The following is an 18,645-nucleotide window of genomic DNA, read 5'->3' as shown; positions in this document are numbered from 1 at the left end:
ACAAAACTCACAAACCATCAGATATATTTTTTATTAAAACATTTGGGTCAAAAAATACAACTTTTTGTTCCCGCAGCCATAAAAAAAACAATAAAAAACAACACTAGCGCTTCTTTTTTTTTTAAAGTTCGATCTATTTTCAGCATTACAAAAAAAATTTTACCATCTGAGCTCTAACAGACAAGCTGCTGCAGGATAATGGACATTAACGGCATAATTTTGACCATTCTGAATGGAGCAGAACAAAAAGCGTCAAAACTGAAAAACCCATGATCGATCATTTTTCATGTTTCAGTTGCAAGAGATCTGCAAAAACCTTCATAAAATGATCAGCACTGTAACATTCTTTCATGCTGCTTCAGTCGCATTATTGGTGAAATGCTCTGATGATCATAGATGGAACATTTTTTAACACTACTGACACATTGTAAATTATGGGCTTTAATTCATTGAAGAAGTCTCTTCATAGTTTCGCTTCGGCCGTGGGGGAGTGGGCCTGGCCCTCCGCCCGGCTCGTCTTCTCTCGGAGGCGGCGCTGCCTCCTGCAGTGGACGAAGACGTAGACGGGATGGACGAAGACCAGCAGATTGAGGACGATCAGAGCCACGTCCACCTGCAAGCACACGGCGGCGTCTCAGGAGTGTTTCACGTTCACGCGGCGGCGTTTTGGAAACGCCAGCAGCGTGTTGGGGCTCTAGTGGATCCACCGGATGGTTTGTGTCTGAATCGGCTGTTTTCTCACAAAGAGGGGGTCTCCTCCGAGGACGCCTTTGACCAGGGCGAGGCAGGGATACTGCAGCAGGGAGAAGACGGCCGACAGGGACATGACCATACCGTGCAGCTTCCCGAAGTGACGGGCCGGAAACCTGAGGGAGCGGCGGCGTTACCCAGTCATCCCAGATCCACTCAGAGCAAAACTCATTAAAAATCACATTTATCGCCTCAAAGATGTCATGTTTTAATAAGCTTTCAAGCCAGTCTTCTAAAAGCATTAATAAAACACTAATCTTTTGGTTCCTGTAATTTAAAGAGCGGGGGTGTCAATTCATCAAACTCATTTTACTTCAGGAGCCGCATACAGCTCTAAATATTAACATTATAATCTACATAATATATACAGATTATAATTAAAAGATAATAAGGAGTTCTAGTTCATTTTATGATCAGAATAACTCATCAAAACCTACAAATGATCAATGTCAGTACATTAACTCAACACATGATACAGACTGAAGGGCGCCCCTGCTGGTCAAATCAATACATTGCAGTTAAAGTTATAATCAAAAAGCTGATATTCTTTCTCCCCTTCATGGAGTGTGTGCGCATGTGTGTGTGTGTGTGTGTTGGTCAAACGCTCACGCGATGCTGATGAAGGCGGCGTTGCCCCCGTACAGGAAGGAGCGGTTGAGGACTTGCAGGACGAAGGTGAGGTACTGCAGCGGCAGGTACGGGACGGAGGCGCACACCGAGAAGAGGAGGCACTGCAGCGAGGTGAGGACGAGCGACAGGCAGGAGGAGCGCAGGTCCGCCTCCCTCTCTGTCTCGCCTGCAGCACCACAGCAGGGCGTCCGGTCAGTGGAGCACAGGAAGGGGCGGGGCTTACGCACAAGGGGGAGGAGTCCAGGAGGGAGGATGAGGAGCAGGGGGTGATTTACCCGGGGCCAGGGGTCTTCCCTTGTGGCGGTCCATGATGAGCCCGTTCCAGGGGGCGCACAGCACGCCGCACAGCTGCGTCATGGCGAAGGCGTTGGTGTACTGGCTCACTGAGGGCGGAAACGGAAACCACATGAAGTAAGAACCGTCTCCAAGTTCCACACCATGACCTGAGTTCCTGGTGACCTGCTGGCACTAAGTGACGTTCCTACGATCACCGCCTCATCGAAACCATCGTTCCATTTCTGTTGTACCAATAATAACCTTCACTCAGCATCAGCTTTCATCTTTCTGTTCATCCCTTCTCTTGGGCTATAGTCCCTGGCTGATTGTCTGACGGCGTCTCACCCAGGACGGGGTCGCCGTGGGCGAGCCGGTTCAGCCTGGTGTTGAGCGTGCCGATGAAGAAGTAGTGTCTCAGCTGCATGACGGACAGCCACAGCAGCTGGCACAGGAAGAACCAGGACAGGACGCAGCTCCGGAAGCTGTCCTCTGGACACATTCACAGATCCACACCGGGGTGTGAGGGGTGAAGCCATAGACAGGGGAACATGCAAACTTGATGTGTGTGTGTGTGTGTGTGTGTGTGTGTGTGTGTGTGTGTGTGTGCGGTGAACCTTTTCCAGAGTCCTGCGCCTCCGTCTCGTCCTCCTGTGTCCTGATGTTCCTCCCGCCGGACTCCTGTCTGCTCCTCTCCAGACGCTCCACGTTGTAAGAGTTGCTCTTTCTACAAGTCACTCTGAAAAACAAAGAACACTGTTTAACCCAGAGGTGTCAAACATGAGGCTTGCGGGCCCAAACCGGCCACACGGGACTCTAACCGGGCCAAACCACGAAGCAGACGATCAAAACTCCACAGAAAACACTGAGGAAATTTATTCAGAGTAGCGAAGTGAACTGAACTGTGTTTGACACCCTTGAATTAATCTTTGATCTGTTCTGAAACCTTGAGGGAAACATGTCTGACTCATTTTTCACAAAAATTAAAATAAAAATAAGTCCAGATGAAGTCATGAAAGACAAACAAGGATGTTTCTGCAAGCTGAGGACCGTAAACACTCTGACAGATTGTCAGAGTGTGTGTGTGTGTGTGTGTGCTTCTGTCACCCGTATGTGTAGTCCTGAGGCGGGCTGTAGGGGATGTGGCTCCTGGGCATCAGCAGGAAGGTTCGCAGGACGTGAATCACGCTGCAGGCGGACAAGGCGAGGAAGGAGGAGCGCAGAGAGATTCCATGTTCATACAGGATCTGCAAACGTGGAGGAGAAATCTGAGTGGCTGCCTCTCTGTCAGCATTACACTAACCCCCTGTTGACTCAGGGTTCTAGAGCATCTTCCTCCTCTAACATCCTGATTCTATTCTGATACTGACTGACGGAAAATGTCAGTTTTATGAATTGAAGCCTGTGCCGTTAGTTATAGCTGAAGCTGCGCTGCAGTATTGTGTGAACGGTGGAGACGTTTTACCTTAATGATGAGAAACACGGCCGAGGACGAGTCGAAGGCGCCGTTGTAGAGGGTGATGATGGTGGAGCGATGAGCGGCGAACAGGTTTCCCACCTTTTGGAGGTTTGAACGTGTTCCACATGTTCAGTCTGATGAGCAGACGAGCCGGTTCGAACGGCAGGAGGATTTACCTGCATGTTGGTGACAAGGAGGAGAATTCCTCCGACGGCAATCAGGGCCAAAGCCGGAAACAGCAGACCTGACAACGCTGTGAGGAGAACAAAAAGCACCTGTGGTACACGTGGCCCTCTCCACTCATCACTTAATAAACACTAATATAAAGTGCAGCACATACAGTGTGTGAACACATGAATTCATGTTCTTACCTGCATTGGAGAAAGCTACAAGAAGAGTCCCAGTGGTGTACAAAGATCTGCACAGGGGGAAAAACAACATTTTCACAGGAGTTTTATCAGTGTTCACAGATATGTCGGATTTATTTAAAAAAAAAAAAGAATTATTGAAAAGTTGTTTTTTCAATCATGACAACATTATATTTTATTTTCTTGACTTTTGCAGTTTCACACTTTAGAATAAATTAGGCAATTGCCTTTAAATGGTATTGAAATATTCGTCTCTAGCCTCTGATAACGAGGTTCACCAGCTCCACTTAACATATCGATGTGTGAGGTTCACATCAAAATGTCTATAATTTCAGCTAACTCTCATATAAACTGCAAAAAAGTAGGCTCAATAGGTTTATTGTCCAATAATTCCTTGTATTAATCGTAAAACTTTTGTTTTTTGAATATTCTCAGTCAGTCGTACTCTCTCCACTTCACACACGTCATTGGAAATCAAAGGAATGATGCTTCTTCTGCCAGTTTGTTGACATTGCGATTGATCCTGATTGGTCTTTCCTAGTGGAATGAGGTGTGGAGGTCTTTTCCTGGGACATAAACAATGTTTAACTGCGATGGTTCATTTAAAGGTCTGCAGGTGCAGTGAGAACACAGAAGAAGAGGAGGAAGAGGAGGAGGAGGAGGAGGGGAGGAGGAGAGCTCACACTCCCAGCAGCCGGGTCACCAAGGTGCCGAAGTGGTCGAACACGAAACCGTTGATCAGGGTGAGGAAGTTGTTGAGGAAGGAGGCGATGGTGAAGACCAGGGAGAAGCGCTCGTCCTGATCACTGCAGCCTGGAACCCACAAAACCTTTACAGCAAGGGGTGATGAAGGCGTGATGAAGACCTCCCCCCAACTCAGAGCTCACCTGTGCCGTTTGCTGTCTGACTGACGCACAGGTCGCTGAAATATCCCTCTTCCTTGAGCACGAAGACCAGGGAGGCGAATCCGAACACCACGCCGGCGAAGCACAGGCACTCCAGCATCCCGGAGAGCAGGGTGAGCCAGTGGCGCAGCCTGGCCCCCCCCTCGCAGCCCTGCATGGTCCACAGAGTCCCGGTCCTCTCCAAGCCTCGGCCTCGGGGTCACAACGTTCATCCAGGGCGGAGAAGTCGTCCTTTCTACGATACAAAGCAGTGTTTATGGAATCTTTCTAAATGTGCTTTGGCATTGTCGTGACTCCGCCTCTGCAGAGATTTGGAACAAACTTGATGTTCCCTTTCATGTTTAATCCTGTGAACAATATTGCCAACTATAACTTCAAATGATAATTTATCTGCCAAAAACTGGACTTTAGTCCTGCAGAGACAGGAATGTCCTCCGGTGAGGCTTCGTCTGGATCCAGCCTGCACCATGTGCTGCGCTCACATCAATCATTTCTGAAAGCGTTCCTGCGGTCCAGCAATGATTTCCAGAGCTGTCGATCATCATCCAGACGCTGGAGGACATTTCTGTATCTGTCTGAATGACTGAAGCTTGTGGTCCTGCCTTTTGGGCTCGTCTTTACTGGCGGCTAAATCCCTCTCTTACCCAGACACGTCCTCTCTTCACGCCCCGTCTGATTCATCCAGTGCATTCTCTACTTTCCATTCTTTAAGCAGAAATTTTATCTGACTGATGCTTTCCTCAGAACATCACAGTACTTAATGGTAAAGCTTCGGTTTTGTGCAGGATGAGGAAACTTAAACAAATCCCAGAATAAGTAAAGGAACAGCAGAAAGCTCAGACTAAACTCACATGTGACCTTATATATTATAATAATCATTAAACTCACTTCAGATTTAATGTGATCTAAGCTACAGTGACTTTTAAGAGAATATTTTCAATACACTTTAACTTTACTAATATTTTCAGCATCATGTTGCGCCTGTTTTTCTCACACTGAAGATAGCCTGAGCAGCCCTTCTAATATTCTGACTTGGATTTTAAAATGATGTGTTCCTCATTATAAACATAATTTCTCATATAAAAGGAGATAAAAGTGCTACTCACACGTCCCTCCTGGTGCTTCTCAGTTGGACCTTCCTTTCAAAACGTCCCCAGACTGCCTGGCTGTCTCATGGTGGACTCACACAGCACCATGTGGACAGCAGGAGGGACAGATAGCGTGGCAGTTATCGCCAGGCTGTGCCTCACTGTAATCCAGATTAGGCAGTTTGGACTAATCTTTGCGCATAACGGACGGCACATGGCACCAGCTGAACATGAGGAGGCTCCTAATTACAACCGACAAACATGACTGGGTCAACTTTTGAGTGCCATTTCTTTTATCTTGTTATTTAAAACATGGAGATATCATTTCACACACATTTAAAACAAACGTACAGCACGAGGAGATGTTGAATGTTTACTTCTATATATGTGATATAACACAGTGATATAAATATTATAAAACCATGTTTTTTTAAGCTTGTACAGGGTCTCTGCTTTGCCCAATGCTTTAACTTTTATAACACACTATAGTCCTATTGCAAATCCGCATCTTTAATCCAGATTAATCAAACTGATTATATATTCTTTATGCATAGAAAAGTTTTTTTTCCTTGATTTTTGTCACCAGTGATCAACAGGATTCTGAAAATGACCGCTGAGTTATTTCTTCTCTCAGTTGAACTATTTTTATGTCCATGAGTGGGAGGAAGATGCTCTATAATCTGGATGTTGGTGCTTAGTTAAAGAAATCTGTTCATGAAGAAGAAACACTGAGAAGAGCAAACATGAACAGATCTGAGAACTAGAAACTATTACTATTTTTCAGAGCAGTGAAACCATCATAACTACTGTGCTAATGCTAATGTCACCCTCTGAAAAATGAGGAAGGAGACAGTTTGGGAGATTCTATTTAAAAATCTATATTCAGTCTTACATTCTTGTGGAAAAGAACAAAGAACAAAGTGCCAATATTTCATTGTGGTGCAGCAAAAACATTCACAGCCTTTTTAAAATTAGCAGATATTTGGTATTTTTTTCATCATTAAACTGAATCCACTGAAAAAAGAACGTAACTCAAACCATGCTGCTGGCTCAGGTGAAAACTTCTCTTTTCAGAAGAGATCTGCTTCCATCTGGTATCCACCTCCATCTGCTGCATTATTTGAACTCTGGGTGATGAAAATTAGACAAAGGTACAGGTTGTGAGCATTATGTCAAACACATTCAGCTTTATAAGGATTGATCAAAGAATCCTGTTTCAGGAAGAACTGGTTACGCAGTCGATGTCCAGAATTAAAGATTCATGAGGTGAGGAAAGCATTGGATAATTCATCAGCAATGAATGCAGCGTTACAAAAATCAGAGGACTCGAGAGTGGAAAAAGCAATAATGTGCTCAGATTCTCTCTCTGCTTTACAGTACTGTCCCTAAAGTCAAATATATCTAGTACCAGACAAGACATTGTTCAAGAATTACTGGAAACTTTACTCAGATTCACGAATAACAGCAGGCTAATCCGGTTTACATTGATGCCAGCGCATAGGGGGTAAAAACTAACAGTGGATAAACTTGCAAAACAGGTGCTATCAGGGGATTTCTTAACTGAAATCTCACTGAACCGATCAGAGGCCAAAGGGACGATATAAAGACAAATAATAAAGGAATGGCAGCCAAGGTGAGACACTTCACACACAGGGAGATCCCTTCATTCAGTACAGCCAGAGGTGGAGCACAACCAGGGAAACAGACAGAAGCACCTGTGACCAGGCTGAGGGTCGGAAGAAGACGCTCAATAAGCCTCATTCTGGGCTCTGAAACACTGAAGAGTCTGTGTAAACAAATGTGAAAGGGAAAGGGGGGAGACAGAGGCGGAGCGTGGGTCTCAGTACAGAGGGGGCGGAGCATTCTCGATGGGCCCTTATGACAGTAATTTTACCATTCAAACAATCCCTCATGCTACCGTCAAACAACACACTAATGCTCACTTTTATTGAGCCAAGCAAACCTATATGCCTCAGAAAGCAGAATAAAGTCACAAACCAGTTCACAAACTTGTTCTGAAGAACAAATACGCATACGCCCACGCGCGCGCACGCACACACACATACACACACACACACAAACACACACACACACACACACACACACACACATACACACAAATGCAGACTGACAGGTGTCAATCTCAGAGCGTCCACTGTCCATGGTGCTGAAAGCTCAGATAAAAACTCACAGGCTAAATCTGATTCTGTACCATCTTTGATACAGCTTAAAAATAAAATGAACACAGCTGGTCTAAAATTACACAATCTATTCAGATAGATATAGACACAGCTATCTATATCTCTTGGAATTCACGTATATTAGAAAAAAAATAGACTCGGTGGTCTCCTATAGTTGAGAGCAACACAAGGCACATTCAAATAGGCAGGTGTTTAAGACCACAGCATTCTGATAAAGATAATATTTTTGAAGGTTTCACTGACTCACCAGTGGCTCCGATGTTAGGTTTTGGGTAGTACTGCTAGCCGCTAGCATAGTGTTTAGCATACTGTTTACTGTTTAATGCTTAATGCTCAGCTCTGATGCATTCATGGACAGTCATAATGTAAGAATTGACAAATTGGAGCTCACACTCATATGCGTATACCTTCTGGCACACACTGCACATTTTATTATAATAATTTATTTACGAGTAAATGTGAACACATCACATGAAACAGGCCCTATGACCTTGTGGGCCCTGTGTCGACCGCCCCCTTGCCCCCACTCTGGCTCCGCTACAGGGAGGAAAGGTTCCCAGAGGAGAGAAATAATGGAGCTTTAATGTCTCAACCAACAAGAACAGCAACTTACAAGAGAGATGGGCCTCATCAAAAGAATTTGAAGTGTCGGTGACGCCAAACAAAGAATCCAAAGTATCCTAAAGAAAAACAGCAATATTTTTTAGTCCCTCTGATAGCTTTGTTAAAATAATTTCTGAGAGAAAAACCAATTTAATTTGCAGTTGTAGTAGAAATAACTCAGTGTTCTTTCAGTGTTCTTTCCTGGCTGAGCTAGCGTACCTGCTAACAGTAGTGCTAACAGGAACCTGTGCCGTTACTGCTGGAACGACAGAGTCACAGATTCTTCTTATTCTGATAGGGTCAGGACTTAGGTAAGGTTAGAGACTGTTTTTGAGGCAGATATTGTTAATCCCAGAGGAGACAGTGCCTTTGGTATTATTCCTGACCATTTTCAGTCATATTTGGAGGAGTCTGTCAAAGAGGAACAACGTCAGAGCCAGACAGTCCAGGAAGCTCCATACTTATTGCTGCAGACTTTAATTTTTTTTTTTTTCATTCTTATCCCATTTATTTATTTAGCACCTTTGAGCTTCTGCCTCCTCTCTGTGGGACCGTGATTGATCCCGAGAGGCTTGAAGGGCCTGGGACTGCATGGTCCAGCTTGGGCTGCTGGTTTGGTGGTTTGGTGTCAAAACAGGCTGATTTAAAGAGGTCCAAGCTCAAAACACAGCAGAGGATCTGTTCACGTCTACCTCATCCTCTCGACTTGTTTCACCCACCTGTATCAAATGTCCAGGTCCCGTTTTCACAAAATTCACCATTTCGACAGATTTTCCCACAAACAGGCCAGAATTATTAGGAAAATACGACTGGATTCAATTAGCTGGAAAATATCCCCTGATATCTGTTTTTGTTGACTTCAGCTCTTTTAGAGGAGGCAGTGAACTCTGGATCACACTCCAGCGCAGGAGGTGGCGCTAATGCACCTACCGTTAAACTGAAGAAGAAGAGGTGGAGGTCAAAGGTTAGAGGAAGGGGGGGGGTGGGGGGGGGGGGTGGGGGGGGGGGGGGGGGGGGGGGGGGGTGTTGGTGGACACAGGGTTCCCATCAGACCAGGACAAATATACACACCTCCCTGTAGGAAGACCCCAGTGTGTCCATCTTTAGTCTTCTTCAAATAATCCGTCCACTAAACTGCAAATAAACACACTGGGAGCTCTGTTAGTGAGTCTGTGCCGGTTCAGTCCTGCCCCACCTGGGAAGTCATGGTAATTATGGGTCATAGAAGAACAGTCTTTCAGTTTTTAACAGTCCTCTGCAATCAAGTCGGAGGTTAGAAGTATAATAATGACAAACAGGAGTTTTGTTTTCAGATCTTTGAACTTCTTTACTAAGATCCACAAAGTGCAGTCGATACTTGGAAGAAGCTTTAGGCTGCAGACAAGAGAAGACGACAATGCTTTCTCTGAGAACGCAAGACTTTCTTTGTATTTTAGGTGTCTGTTGACATAATAATATGGGCCAATGTGAAAATGAATTTTTCAGAATCTTGCAGTCACTGTAATAACAATCCGACTTGGTGGTCTGTCCATAGGGATGTCTGTGTTCTCCTGCTGTTCATGTTTAAAGTGTTGCTCTCTGTTGTTTCTTTATAAAAACAGTCAACAGCACCCACTAGTGGCCAAACATGAAAGTGCATCATTTTCAGTGTTTTGGTTATTTCTGTTGAAATGGACGTTGTTTTCAAGATGCTGCAGCCTAAAAGTGAAACTTTTCTGAAATGAAAACTCAAAAACGATGTATCTTCACTTGAAACGTCGACGTGTAAACGGGGTCTTAGTCTCTCCCTCCCTCCTCCCAACTGCTCACTCCGTTAACCTGGAGTCCATTCGCCACTTTCACAACAGTTCCAGAACATTTTGACAATATTTACTCGATAGATACACTTTATAACCAGTCTACAAAAATGCACGGTCTAATAAAACTCCAAAATTCAGATTAGGATGAATCCCTCTGTCAACATGTGCAGTCGGTGTGACTGCTGGTCAGATTCTGTTCCTGCACTTCCTGTTCAGTCTTTCTCTGAGAGGTCAGTTTCCTGCTGTGGAGGTAGACGTGCAGCGGGTGAATGAAGGTGAGCAGGGACACCAGAGTGACGCCCACCTTCACCTGAGGAAGGGAAGAAAGCACACGGATGCGATCAGGCCAAGTGCGACGCGTCACGCTGTAACACAGCGTCTGTGCACTCACGTAGAGGGAGTCTCCATGGAGCTGCTGCTGGATGAAATGCAGGATGGGAAACTGAAGAAACAGAGCCACGGCCGACACTGACATGGCTACTCCTGAGATCTTCCCAAAGTGAGGCATGGGGAAGCTGGAAAGGAAGGGAAAAAAAAGAAAAAATCTCAGATTACAGTTTTTCTAAAAAGTCACTTTGAGTCCGTATGTTTAGGAAGATTCACTCTCTCTCGCTCCAGGAGGAATGAACGTACGCGATGCTGACGAAGGCCTGGTGGCCTCCGTAGAAGAAGCCGCTGCAGACCACCTGCAGGATGAAGGTGAGGTACTGCAGAGGCAGGACGGGACAGGTGAAGCACACGCAGAACAGGAAACACTGCAGGGAGGTCAGGAAGAGCGCCAGGCAGGACAAGCGCAGGTCCGCTTCCCGTTTGCTCTCTCCTGACAAATAAACACACTGGATGAGGTCCGGCATGGTGAAGTCGGTGGAGTTGAGGAGAATGTGGACTGACCCGGAGCCAGAGTCCTGTGCTTGTGTCTGTCCATGATGAGGCCGTTTATGGGGGCAAACAGCAGCGAACACAGCTGTGTGAAGGCGAACGCATTGGTGTAGTGACTCACTGCAGGGCAGGAGAGGGCGGGGAGGAGCAGGAGGTTAGTTTGTAGATGTCCCATCACCTTCCTGTCACTGCTCATGCCTCTCAAAAGATGTATTGAGGTCCTTCAACTGAAACCTATAAATATCTATCACAAATCTATCACTACGTTTCCTTTCTGAATGTCTTTAGAACCTGTCTTTCAGAAACACAGCTTCCATCCTATAAAGCTCGCTGGTTTATCCTCAACGTGTTTATTAGATCCAATCTGAACTAGCTAGTTTATAGACATTTCCCCCTTGATTGGTACATCACTTCTAGATCATATCAGTCTATCTCTATTGAGTAATATGTTGTGCACTAGAGGATTAATGATGACTCTTCAGCTCAGACTGAAGCTAAACATGGAGTTCCACAGGGTTCTGTATTGGAACCTATACTCTTCACATTATACATGCTTCTTGTAGGGAATATTATTAGGAAACACCCCAGAAAGGGAAGTATATTTAACCTTTATGGGAACAAATGCTACAGTTGTTTTGCCAGTAATTAATGAATGAGTGAAAGACACTCACAGACAGCCTTAATTTTACACCTCACCAAGTGTTTTGTCATTATCAGCCAACCGGGTGAGTGTGGGGTTGAGGGTGGAGAAGAAGATGTAGTGACAGAAGATGATGATGACCACCCAGACCAGGTGCCACAGGAAGAGCCAGGACAGAACGCAGCTCTGGAAAGCAGCTGCGGAGAGGACAAATAAGCGTTTCGTCGACAAGTCTTCTCAGTGCAAACATGAATAAAAATAGTGCAAAGATGCTGACTTGAAACTCAACATCAATTTTAATAGATTTGACTGTTTTTTTTTTTTTGTTTTTTTTTGTTTTTGGATTCTTGTGTCGTCAGATATGGGGTTCCTCAAGCATCTGCATTGGGAATCCTGTTGTTTTATTTGCATTTGCTGAGTCAGGTCATTAAATTGCAAAATCTTCTTATATATTCTGATTGTGCTCCCATAATTTTCCAATATTTTCCTGCAGGTTGTTAAGGATAGATCTCTTGTATAAATCCCAGCACCTTCTTGTCCCTTGGGTTTGTTTGTTGGATTTTGCAGTAAATGTAGAGAAGATATTCCCGCCTCTTCATTTCCCTCCTTTTTATGTTTCCGCTCATCTTCCTGTTCTTCGTCCTTCTTTTCATTCTTCCCTCCTTCTGTCCCCCGATTGCAGCCGGAGCACTTTACCCTATCAGAGCAGAGCAGATGAGTCAAACAAGCTGGCTGCTGGAACTCCTCAGGATAAAGACGCCTTTCTCCTGACCCGTAAGTGTATTTTTCTGGCAGTGGGTAGGGGATGTGCCCTCTGGGCATCAGCAGGAAGGTGCGAAGGACGAGGAATACGCCGTTAAAAGCAAGGGATAAAAACAAAGAATGAAGAGGCACCCCTCTTTCATGCAGCAGCTGTATGCAGGAAGATAAGAAGCCAAACATTTACAAAGAGAAAACTATTCAAACTGGTTCAACTGGAAAATTTCCTTCATGCGTTACCTTCACGATGAGAAAGACCAGGGCTGAGGAGTCAAACGCGCCATTGTAGATTGTGATTATTGTGGACCGGAAGGAATCAAAAAGGTTGCCGACCTGAAGAAAAAAAAAAGATTTCACATCTCCAATTATATTTTTAGTTATCTGCATGAAGTGGTTACTCAAAAAGAGTTCAGTTAATGGATAGTTAAGAAATGAAACTACAGAGTGACACTTTGCTGCAAAGCCTGCTGAAAACCTGAAATCATTCAAGCACAGGTTTACCACTGATAGCCGAAATGCTTTCAGATTAAAGAGGCCAGTGAACACACACCTGAACGTTGGTGATGTAGAGGATTGATCCAGAGATGATTAAACAGGACAGAGCGGGGTACAGCAGCACAGAGGTTTCTGTGAGGGTTGAGGCAGATCGGCTCATGTTTCTGATTATCATCTGCAATGTGCTGAATGTAAACAAACTGACACGTTCAGGAAGAACATACCGACGCTGGACAGTGTGATCAACAGTGTGCCGGTGAGGTATAAGGATCTGCAGGAAAACAGGATTCAAACAAAGTCTGAAATGTCACATTTAAATGTGTCTCTTTGGTGAAGAACAGGCAGGGGATCAATAATCAATCAGTTTACGCACTCCTGCTACAGTCCAAAGAAAGGTATTTGAAGTTAATTGTGGCGCATCACATGAGTTTGATGTCAGACTGGGAGATGTTTCAAACTCGGATAAACTGATTTACATTCGCTGGTGAATAGAGAGATCATTTCACTTGCCACTCCAGTTTGACCACAATTAAAAAAAATTGCAAAGCACTTACTATTACTGAAGGATTTTATGTTTTAGCTAACTCCAGATTATAGAGCAGCTTCCTCCCACTAACATCCAGATTATAGAGCAGTGATCGTCAACTGGGGGCGAACCGTCCAATCCGGCCCACGACTGGATTCCAACGCACGCGCGCACGCATGCCCCTCCAGTTCGCAAGTGGATGCACGCTAAGGCTGGACGATTAATTGAATTTTAATCTTGATTTCGATTTTGGTTACTCACGATCATTAAAATGTTATAATCGGAGAAAAACGATTAATTAGCCGCACGGCGCGGCGTGTATGTAATTTCCTACGCTGCCAAAGTACCATGAATGCACCTTGTGCACGCAGCCGCAGCAAGGGCTCTATCAGCAGCACGTGAAGGAAGCGGTTAACAAACATGGCAGAAAAGGAGCCTTCAGTTGACAAGAAAGGTAGGACTACTTCAGTCTTCTATTAGCATTTTGGCTTCAACTCGTCGGACATCCAGCATCCCTGCCACAAGTGCGGCATCAGAGCGGGTTTTCAGCGCAGGTGGGAATGTTGTCACCTGCCTTCGTTCGTCGCTGAAGCCAGACCAAGTGAACAGACTCGTCTTCCTTGCCAAAAACCTGTAGGAAGTTAACTACAGGGAGTTTTTAACTATGCAGCCAACCCCTCTTTTGTTATTTAAAATAGTTTTTGAGAGAGTTCAAAGAATATTTTCAGGTTGTGTTTTTGACTGAGTTATTAGTGTATTTTGCATATTGCTATTTTTGCAAGTTCTATAGAAATGCATGCAGATTGGGTATTTATTTTTATTTGTTTTATTGATATTATTTAAGATATTAATTTTTTATAAGTTTATTTTTGATTGTTCTTTCAAGTTGTAGTTTAATAAATACTCAAGTTTTGGAATTATGAATAATCGTGGTGATTTCAATATCTATCAACATAATCGTGATTATTATTTTTGCCATAATCGTCCAGCCCTAATGCACGCATCTTCCTCCCCATAACATCCAGATTATAGAGCATCTTCCTCTCACTAATGACCACATTATAGAGCATCTTCCTCCCGTTAACATCCAGATTATAGAACATCTTCTTCAGTTCACTTCTTGCCTGAAACAGACTTAAGTATGGGATACCAAAGAAATACAATAGTAACTTTCATTTTCAGACACTAAAAGTTACTTCTTAAAAAGTAGTCAATTTGTAGTTTTCAGACTCTTCAATGCTGAGTCTTTTTGTCAATACTCAGTGTTTCTCATTTTCACATTTACAGTTGGAGACACGGCAGACTATAAAGTGTCTGAACAGCCGGCGGAGCTTGAGTTGCTCAGTGTTTCATTACTCACATTGCTATAAGTCTCATCACAGTCGTTCCACAGCGATCGAAGAAGTAACCGATCGGGAAGCGAGTTACTGTGTTGCAGATACAAGCAACAGACATGACCTGAGACAAGTGCTCATCCTGATCAATACAGTCTGTTAGAAAAAGAAGAAAGACGGGGTCAAGGTCAGCAGCAATAGTATTTGTGTTAGTATTAATAGTGTCAGTACTGGTGGTCCCAGCAGTGGTCGTCTTACCTGTGTGTATGCTGAGCTCCTCTGTTGCCTCAGCTGTGCTGTTCACACAGTGCCCTGCAAAGTATCCTTCAGTTTTGAGCACAAACACCAGAGAGGCCCAGCCGAAGGAAATCCCCGTGAAGAACAAAGCCTCCACCAGTCCAGACAGCAGCGTGAGCCAGTGCTGCACTTTCTGTCCTGCAGACATGACTCTGCAGTCTGCACACCTCAGCTCAGCCGGCGGGGTCCGGCCAGGCCCGGCCAGGAAGCCCGGTCCGATTCAACTGAGCTCAGGATATGAGAGGAGGAGGCCTGGGGAGGGCAGACATGACAGATGAGACCGGGCGGCCGGGGGAGGAACTTAAACTCTGGAAAGGAGGGATTTCAGACTGCTCCACAGCTCCGAACAAGTCTTCATACAACACAGTTCTCCTTTCAGCTCTGCTTTTTATTTAGTTCTCAGCTGTTGCAAATACTCACATTACTGTAATTAAGTAGTATTTATGATCTACACATAACATACAACATGTCAGTAGAAAAGTAAACTGTTGAGTACACATTTTAACTATTTTAACACATTGCAAATATATTTTTGATTTAACTTAATTCTTTATTTTTAGATAAAGCAACTGAGAATTGTTATTCATATGACAACAACGACAATATTAATAATAATAATAATAGTAAGTATAATAATTTTGTTTTCATAAATAAATAAATAAATAAATAAATAGGTGATTTAAAAATCAAAGTAAATTTGTGAAATGTTGTGAGCAAGTTACAGGTTTTTTTTCTTTTATTGCAGGGATTTTACATCATAAATTTTCTCGACTGTTTCACAACTTTTTAATAGTTTATTAAAAATGTATTTTTTTCAGATCCGGTAACTACATTCCTACATAGCATTGTTACTTCAGTATTTTTAAACTGTCGATAAATTCTGTAACTACATTCAGTTTTCAGGGAGAGAAGTGCCAAATTATACACTACTGTACATTGGATAACATTTTCAGTAACAAACTATAAACACCCACATTACTGGAAATAAGTATTTTGGAAAACTTTTCATAACTTCAAGCAATGTAACAGGAGTTGGACTTAAGTTCAAAGTTCACTGCACATTCGGATGCTGATTTAATTATTTTTTCCAGTACAGGTACATTACTGTACAAATACTTGTTGACCATCTTAGAAGTACCATATTAAAAACACCCACATTACTGCAATTAAGGACTTGTTTCAAACACTTTAATTAAAGTTATGTAAAAGCATTTAGTACTCTTTCCTTTCTGAGAGCAGAAGCCTGAGTGTGTGTAGCAGGATTAAAGTCCACTTTTACTCATTTCACTCACTGGGAAGGTAAACAAACTGACTTTCTGCAGTCTGGTGAAAAGACATTGTTTCAGTAAAGCTGATGAGAGTTTGCATGTTTGGCTGAGCCGAGCCGTCCCCTTACCTCTCTTGTTGTTGAAAGGATCGGTCTGTTGGAGTTCCTCGTCTTGTGACGAGCACCCAGGATCTCAAACCACACCTTTTCCTGTGTGCACACTGCTGGAAGCCAGCAGCAGCAGCTGTCTGCCGGCTCATCTTCCTGCTGCCTCAGAGGACTGTGGGATATTTCACATACCATGTCAGGTTTGTGCCTGCAGGGCTCCTCCGGATCAGAACCGTCCTGCTTCTGGGAGACAGAAAGAGAAAGCAAGACTCACTATAATGTTATAAACCTGCAGACTGAAGATAATCATCACAAGGTTTTACTGGTCTGGAAACATTAAAGAAATCTGGTTACGCATTAAGTACATGGACTGCAGCACATGTCATTTAATAATAGAAATATATATGTTTTACTTCAACTCCAGGCTGGAGTCTCCAGCTGCTCGAGTTTGCATGTTCTCTCTGTGTTGGGGTTTGAACACGCAAATGGAAAAATGGATGAATAAGTCTTTTAAAATTTATTTCCATTCTTCTCATAAAAGCTTTCTGCAGATGTATTACATTCACAATGAGGATGAATGTTTTGAGTTTGCAGTTTTTGAAGTGAAGATTGGAAATTCCAGCATGTGAAGTTAAAGTCAAATCTGAAGCTGAGCCAGAGTGGGGGCAAGGGGGCGGTCGCCCCAGGGCCCACAAGGTCATAGGGCCCCGTTTCATGTGATGCGTTCACATTTAATCGTAAATAAATTATTATAATAAAATGTGCAGTGTGTGCCAGAAGGTATACGCATATGATTGTGGGCTCCAATTTGCCAATTCTTACATGACGACTGTCCATGAATGCATCAGAGCTGTAAGTGAGCACTGATTGGCTGTGCGGAATTAACGAGTTTTTTTCTTTTGCACTTGATCTGAACTCTTTGGAGGGAAGTTAAACAGTATGCTAAACACTATGCTAGCTGCTAGCGGTACTACCCAAAACCTAACATCGGAGCCACTGGTGAGTCAGTGAAACCTTCAATAATATTATCTTTATCAGAATGCTGTGGTCTTAAACACCTGCCTATCTGAATGTGCCTTGTGTTGCTCTCAACTATAAGAGACCACCGAGTCTATTTTTTTCTAATATACGTGAATTCCAAAAGATATAGATAGCTGTGTCTATATCTGTCTGAATAGATTGTGTAATTTTAGACCAGCTGTGTTCATTTATATTTAAGCTGTATCAAAGATGGTACAGATTTAGCCAGGGAGTTTTTATCTGAGCTTTCAGCACCATGGACAGTGGATGCTCTGAGATTGACACCTGTCAGTCTGCATTTGTGTGTGTGTGTGTGTGTGTGGTGCGTATGTGTATTTGTTCTTCAGAACAAGTTAGTGAACTGGTTTGTGACTTTATTCTGCTTTCTGAGGCATATCGGTTTGCTTGGCTCAATAAAAGTGAGCATTAGTGTGTTGTTTGATGGCAGCATGAGGGATTGTTTGAATGGTAAAATTACTATCATAAGGTCCTGTAGAGAACGCTCCGCCCCCTCTGTACTGAGACCCACGCTCCGCCTCTGATCAAACCTCTCTGTCTTTTAGAGTCGATGTAGGATCCAGTTCCTCTGCAGTTCAGCTTTTTGAACCTTTTCTCTGTTTTACTCATTTCCACGACTGATTTCAGCTTTCACAGCATTTTGAATGTCTGTTTACGCGACAATGGTGCACTGAATCAGTGAAAATGAAACTTTTTGGAAACAGCTCCCGAGGGGGAACTTCTGTAAATCGCTCCATCGTCATGTGAATGGGAGAAAACGAGACTTTCTGAAAACACCCTGTCTTCATGCTGCTACTGGTCATGTGCACCATGGCCGAAATAAACAGTTCTGCACATGCTCAGAGGGAGAAAACTTTTTTTCCTGCCTTCAACATGTTTTGGTGAAAACAGGCCTTTTTCCACTTTTGTCTTAGTGTTTACTATTTAATCTATAATTATTATTATAATATAATACACACTGGAGGCCACACTGGCAACACAGCACATCAATGAAATAAAATCAGGTGTTCTTTAAAAACAATGAGAAAAACATCCTCCAGGTTCCAGTAATTCATCTGCTTTAAAACTCCATTCTCATGTCTTCATTTCTCCAGGCTGATGTTAGCAGTACAATCTGTTTTATTACACTTTAACATTTAACTGATGTATTATATGTAGTTTATGGTGATTGTGCAACTTGTTAATGAGTCATCCATTCATTTATGAGCTTTATAAGACAGTATGTA

The 18,645-nt window shown here is 43.5% G+C and overlaps 2 protein-coding genes across 2 annotated transcripts; both read right to left on the bottom strand.

Moving 5' to 3' along the window:
- Positions 1 to 81: 81 nt before the first annotated feature.
- LOC115390402 (solute carrier family 43 member 3-like) lies at positions 82 to 5,612 on the bottom strand. Its single transcript, XM_030094258.1, has 13 exons — positions 5,492 to 5,612; positions 4,368 to 4,620; positions 4,164 to 4,293; positions 3,484 to 3,530; positions 3,289 to 3,365; positions 3,119 to 3,211; positions 2,761 to 2,900; positions 2,271 to 2,392; positions 2,002 to 2,145; positions 1,656 to 1,763; positions 1,360 to 1,546; positions 743 to 866; positions 82 to 613 (listed from the first exon to the last, which is right to left on the bottom strand). Exons 2-13 carry the CDS (start codon positions 4,540 to 4,542, stop codon positions 464 to 466), a joined length of 1,497 nt encoding a protein of 498 aa, XP_029950118.1. The 5' UTR covers positions 4,543 to 4,620; positions 5,492 to 5,612; the 3' UTR covers positions 82 to 463.
- Positions 5,613 to 9,460: 3,848 nt separating this feature from the next.
- LOC115391082 (solute carrier family 43 member 3-like) lies at positions 9,461 to 16,528 on the bottom strand. Its single transcript, XM_030095184.1, has 13 exons — positions 16,403 to 16,528; positions 14,968 to 15,258; positions 14,736 to 14,865; positions 13,074 to 13,120; positions 12,905 to 12,981; positions 12,595 to 12,687; positions 12,368 to 12,507; positions 12,126 to 12,292; positions 11,652 to 11,792; positions 10,968 to 11,075; positions 10,710 to 10,896; positions 10,468 to 10,591; positions 9,461 to 10,386 (listed from the first exon to the last, which is right to left on the bottom strand). The coding sequence occupies exons 2-13, from the start codon at positions 15,152 to 15,154 to the stop codon at positions 10,234 to 10,236; spliced, it is 1,554 nt and encodes a 517-aa protein (XP_029951044.1). The 5' UTR covers positions 15,155 to 15,258; positions 16,403 to 16,528; the 3' UTR covers positions 9,461 to 10,233.
- Between the last annotated feature and the right edge of the window lie 2,117 nt (positions 16,529 to 18,645).

Source organism: Salarias fasciatus, chromosome 6 (assembly GCF_902148845.1).
Source record: "Salarias fasciatus chromosome 6, fSalaFa1.1, whole genome shotgun sequence".
In the NCBI taxonomy this organism is placed as follows: domain Eukaryota; kingdom Metazoa; phylum Chordata; class Actinopteri; order Blenniiformes; family Blenniidae; genus Salarias; species Salarias fasciatus.
Note: the sequence above shows the minus strand (reverse complement) of the source record. Positions and strands in the feature narration are given on the sequence as shown.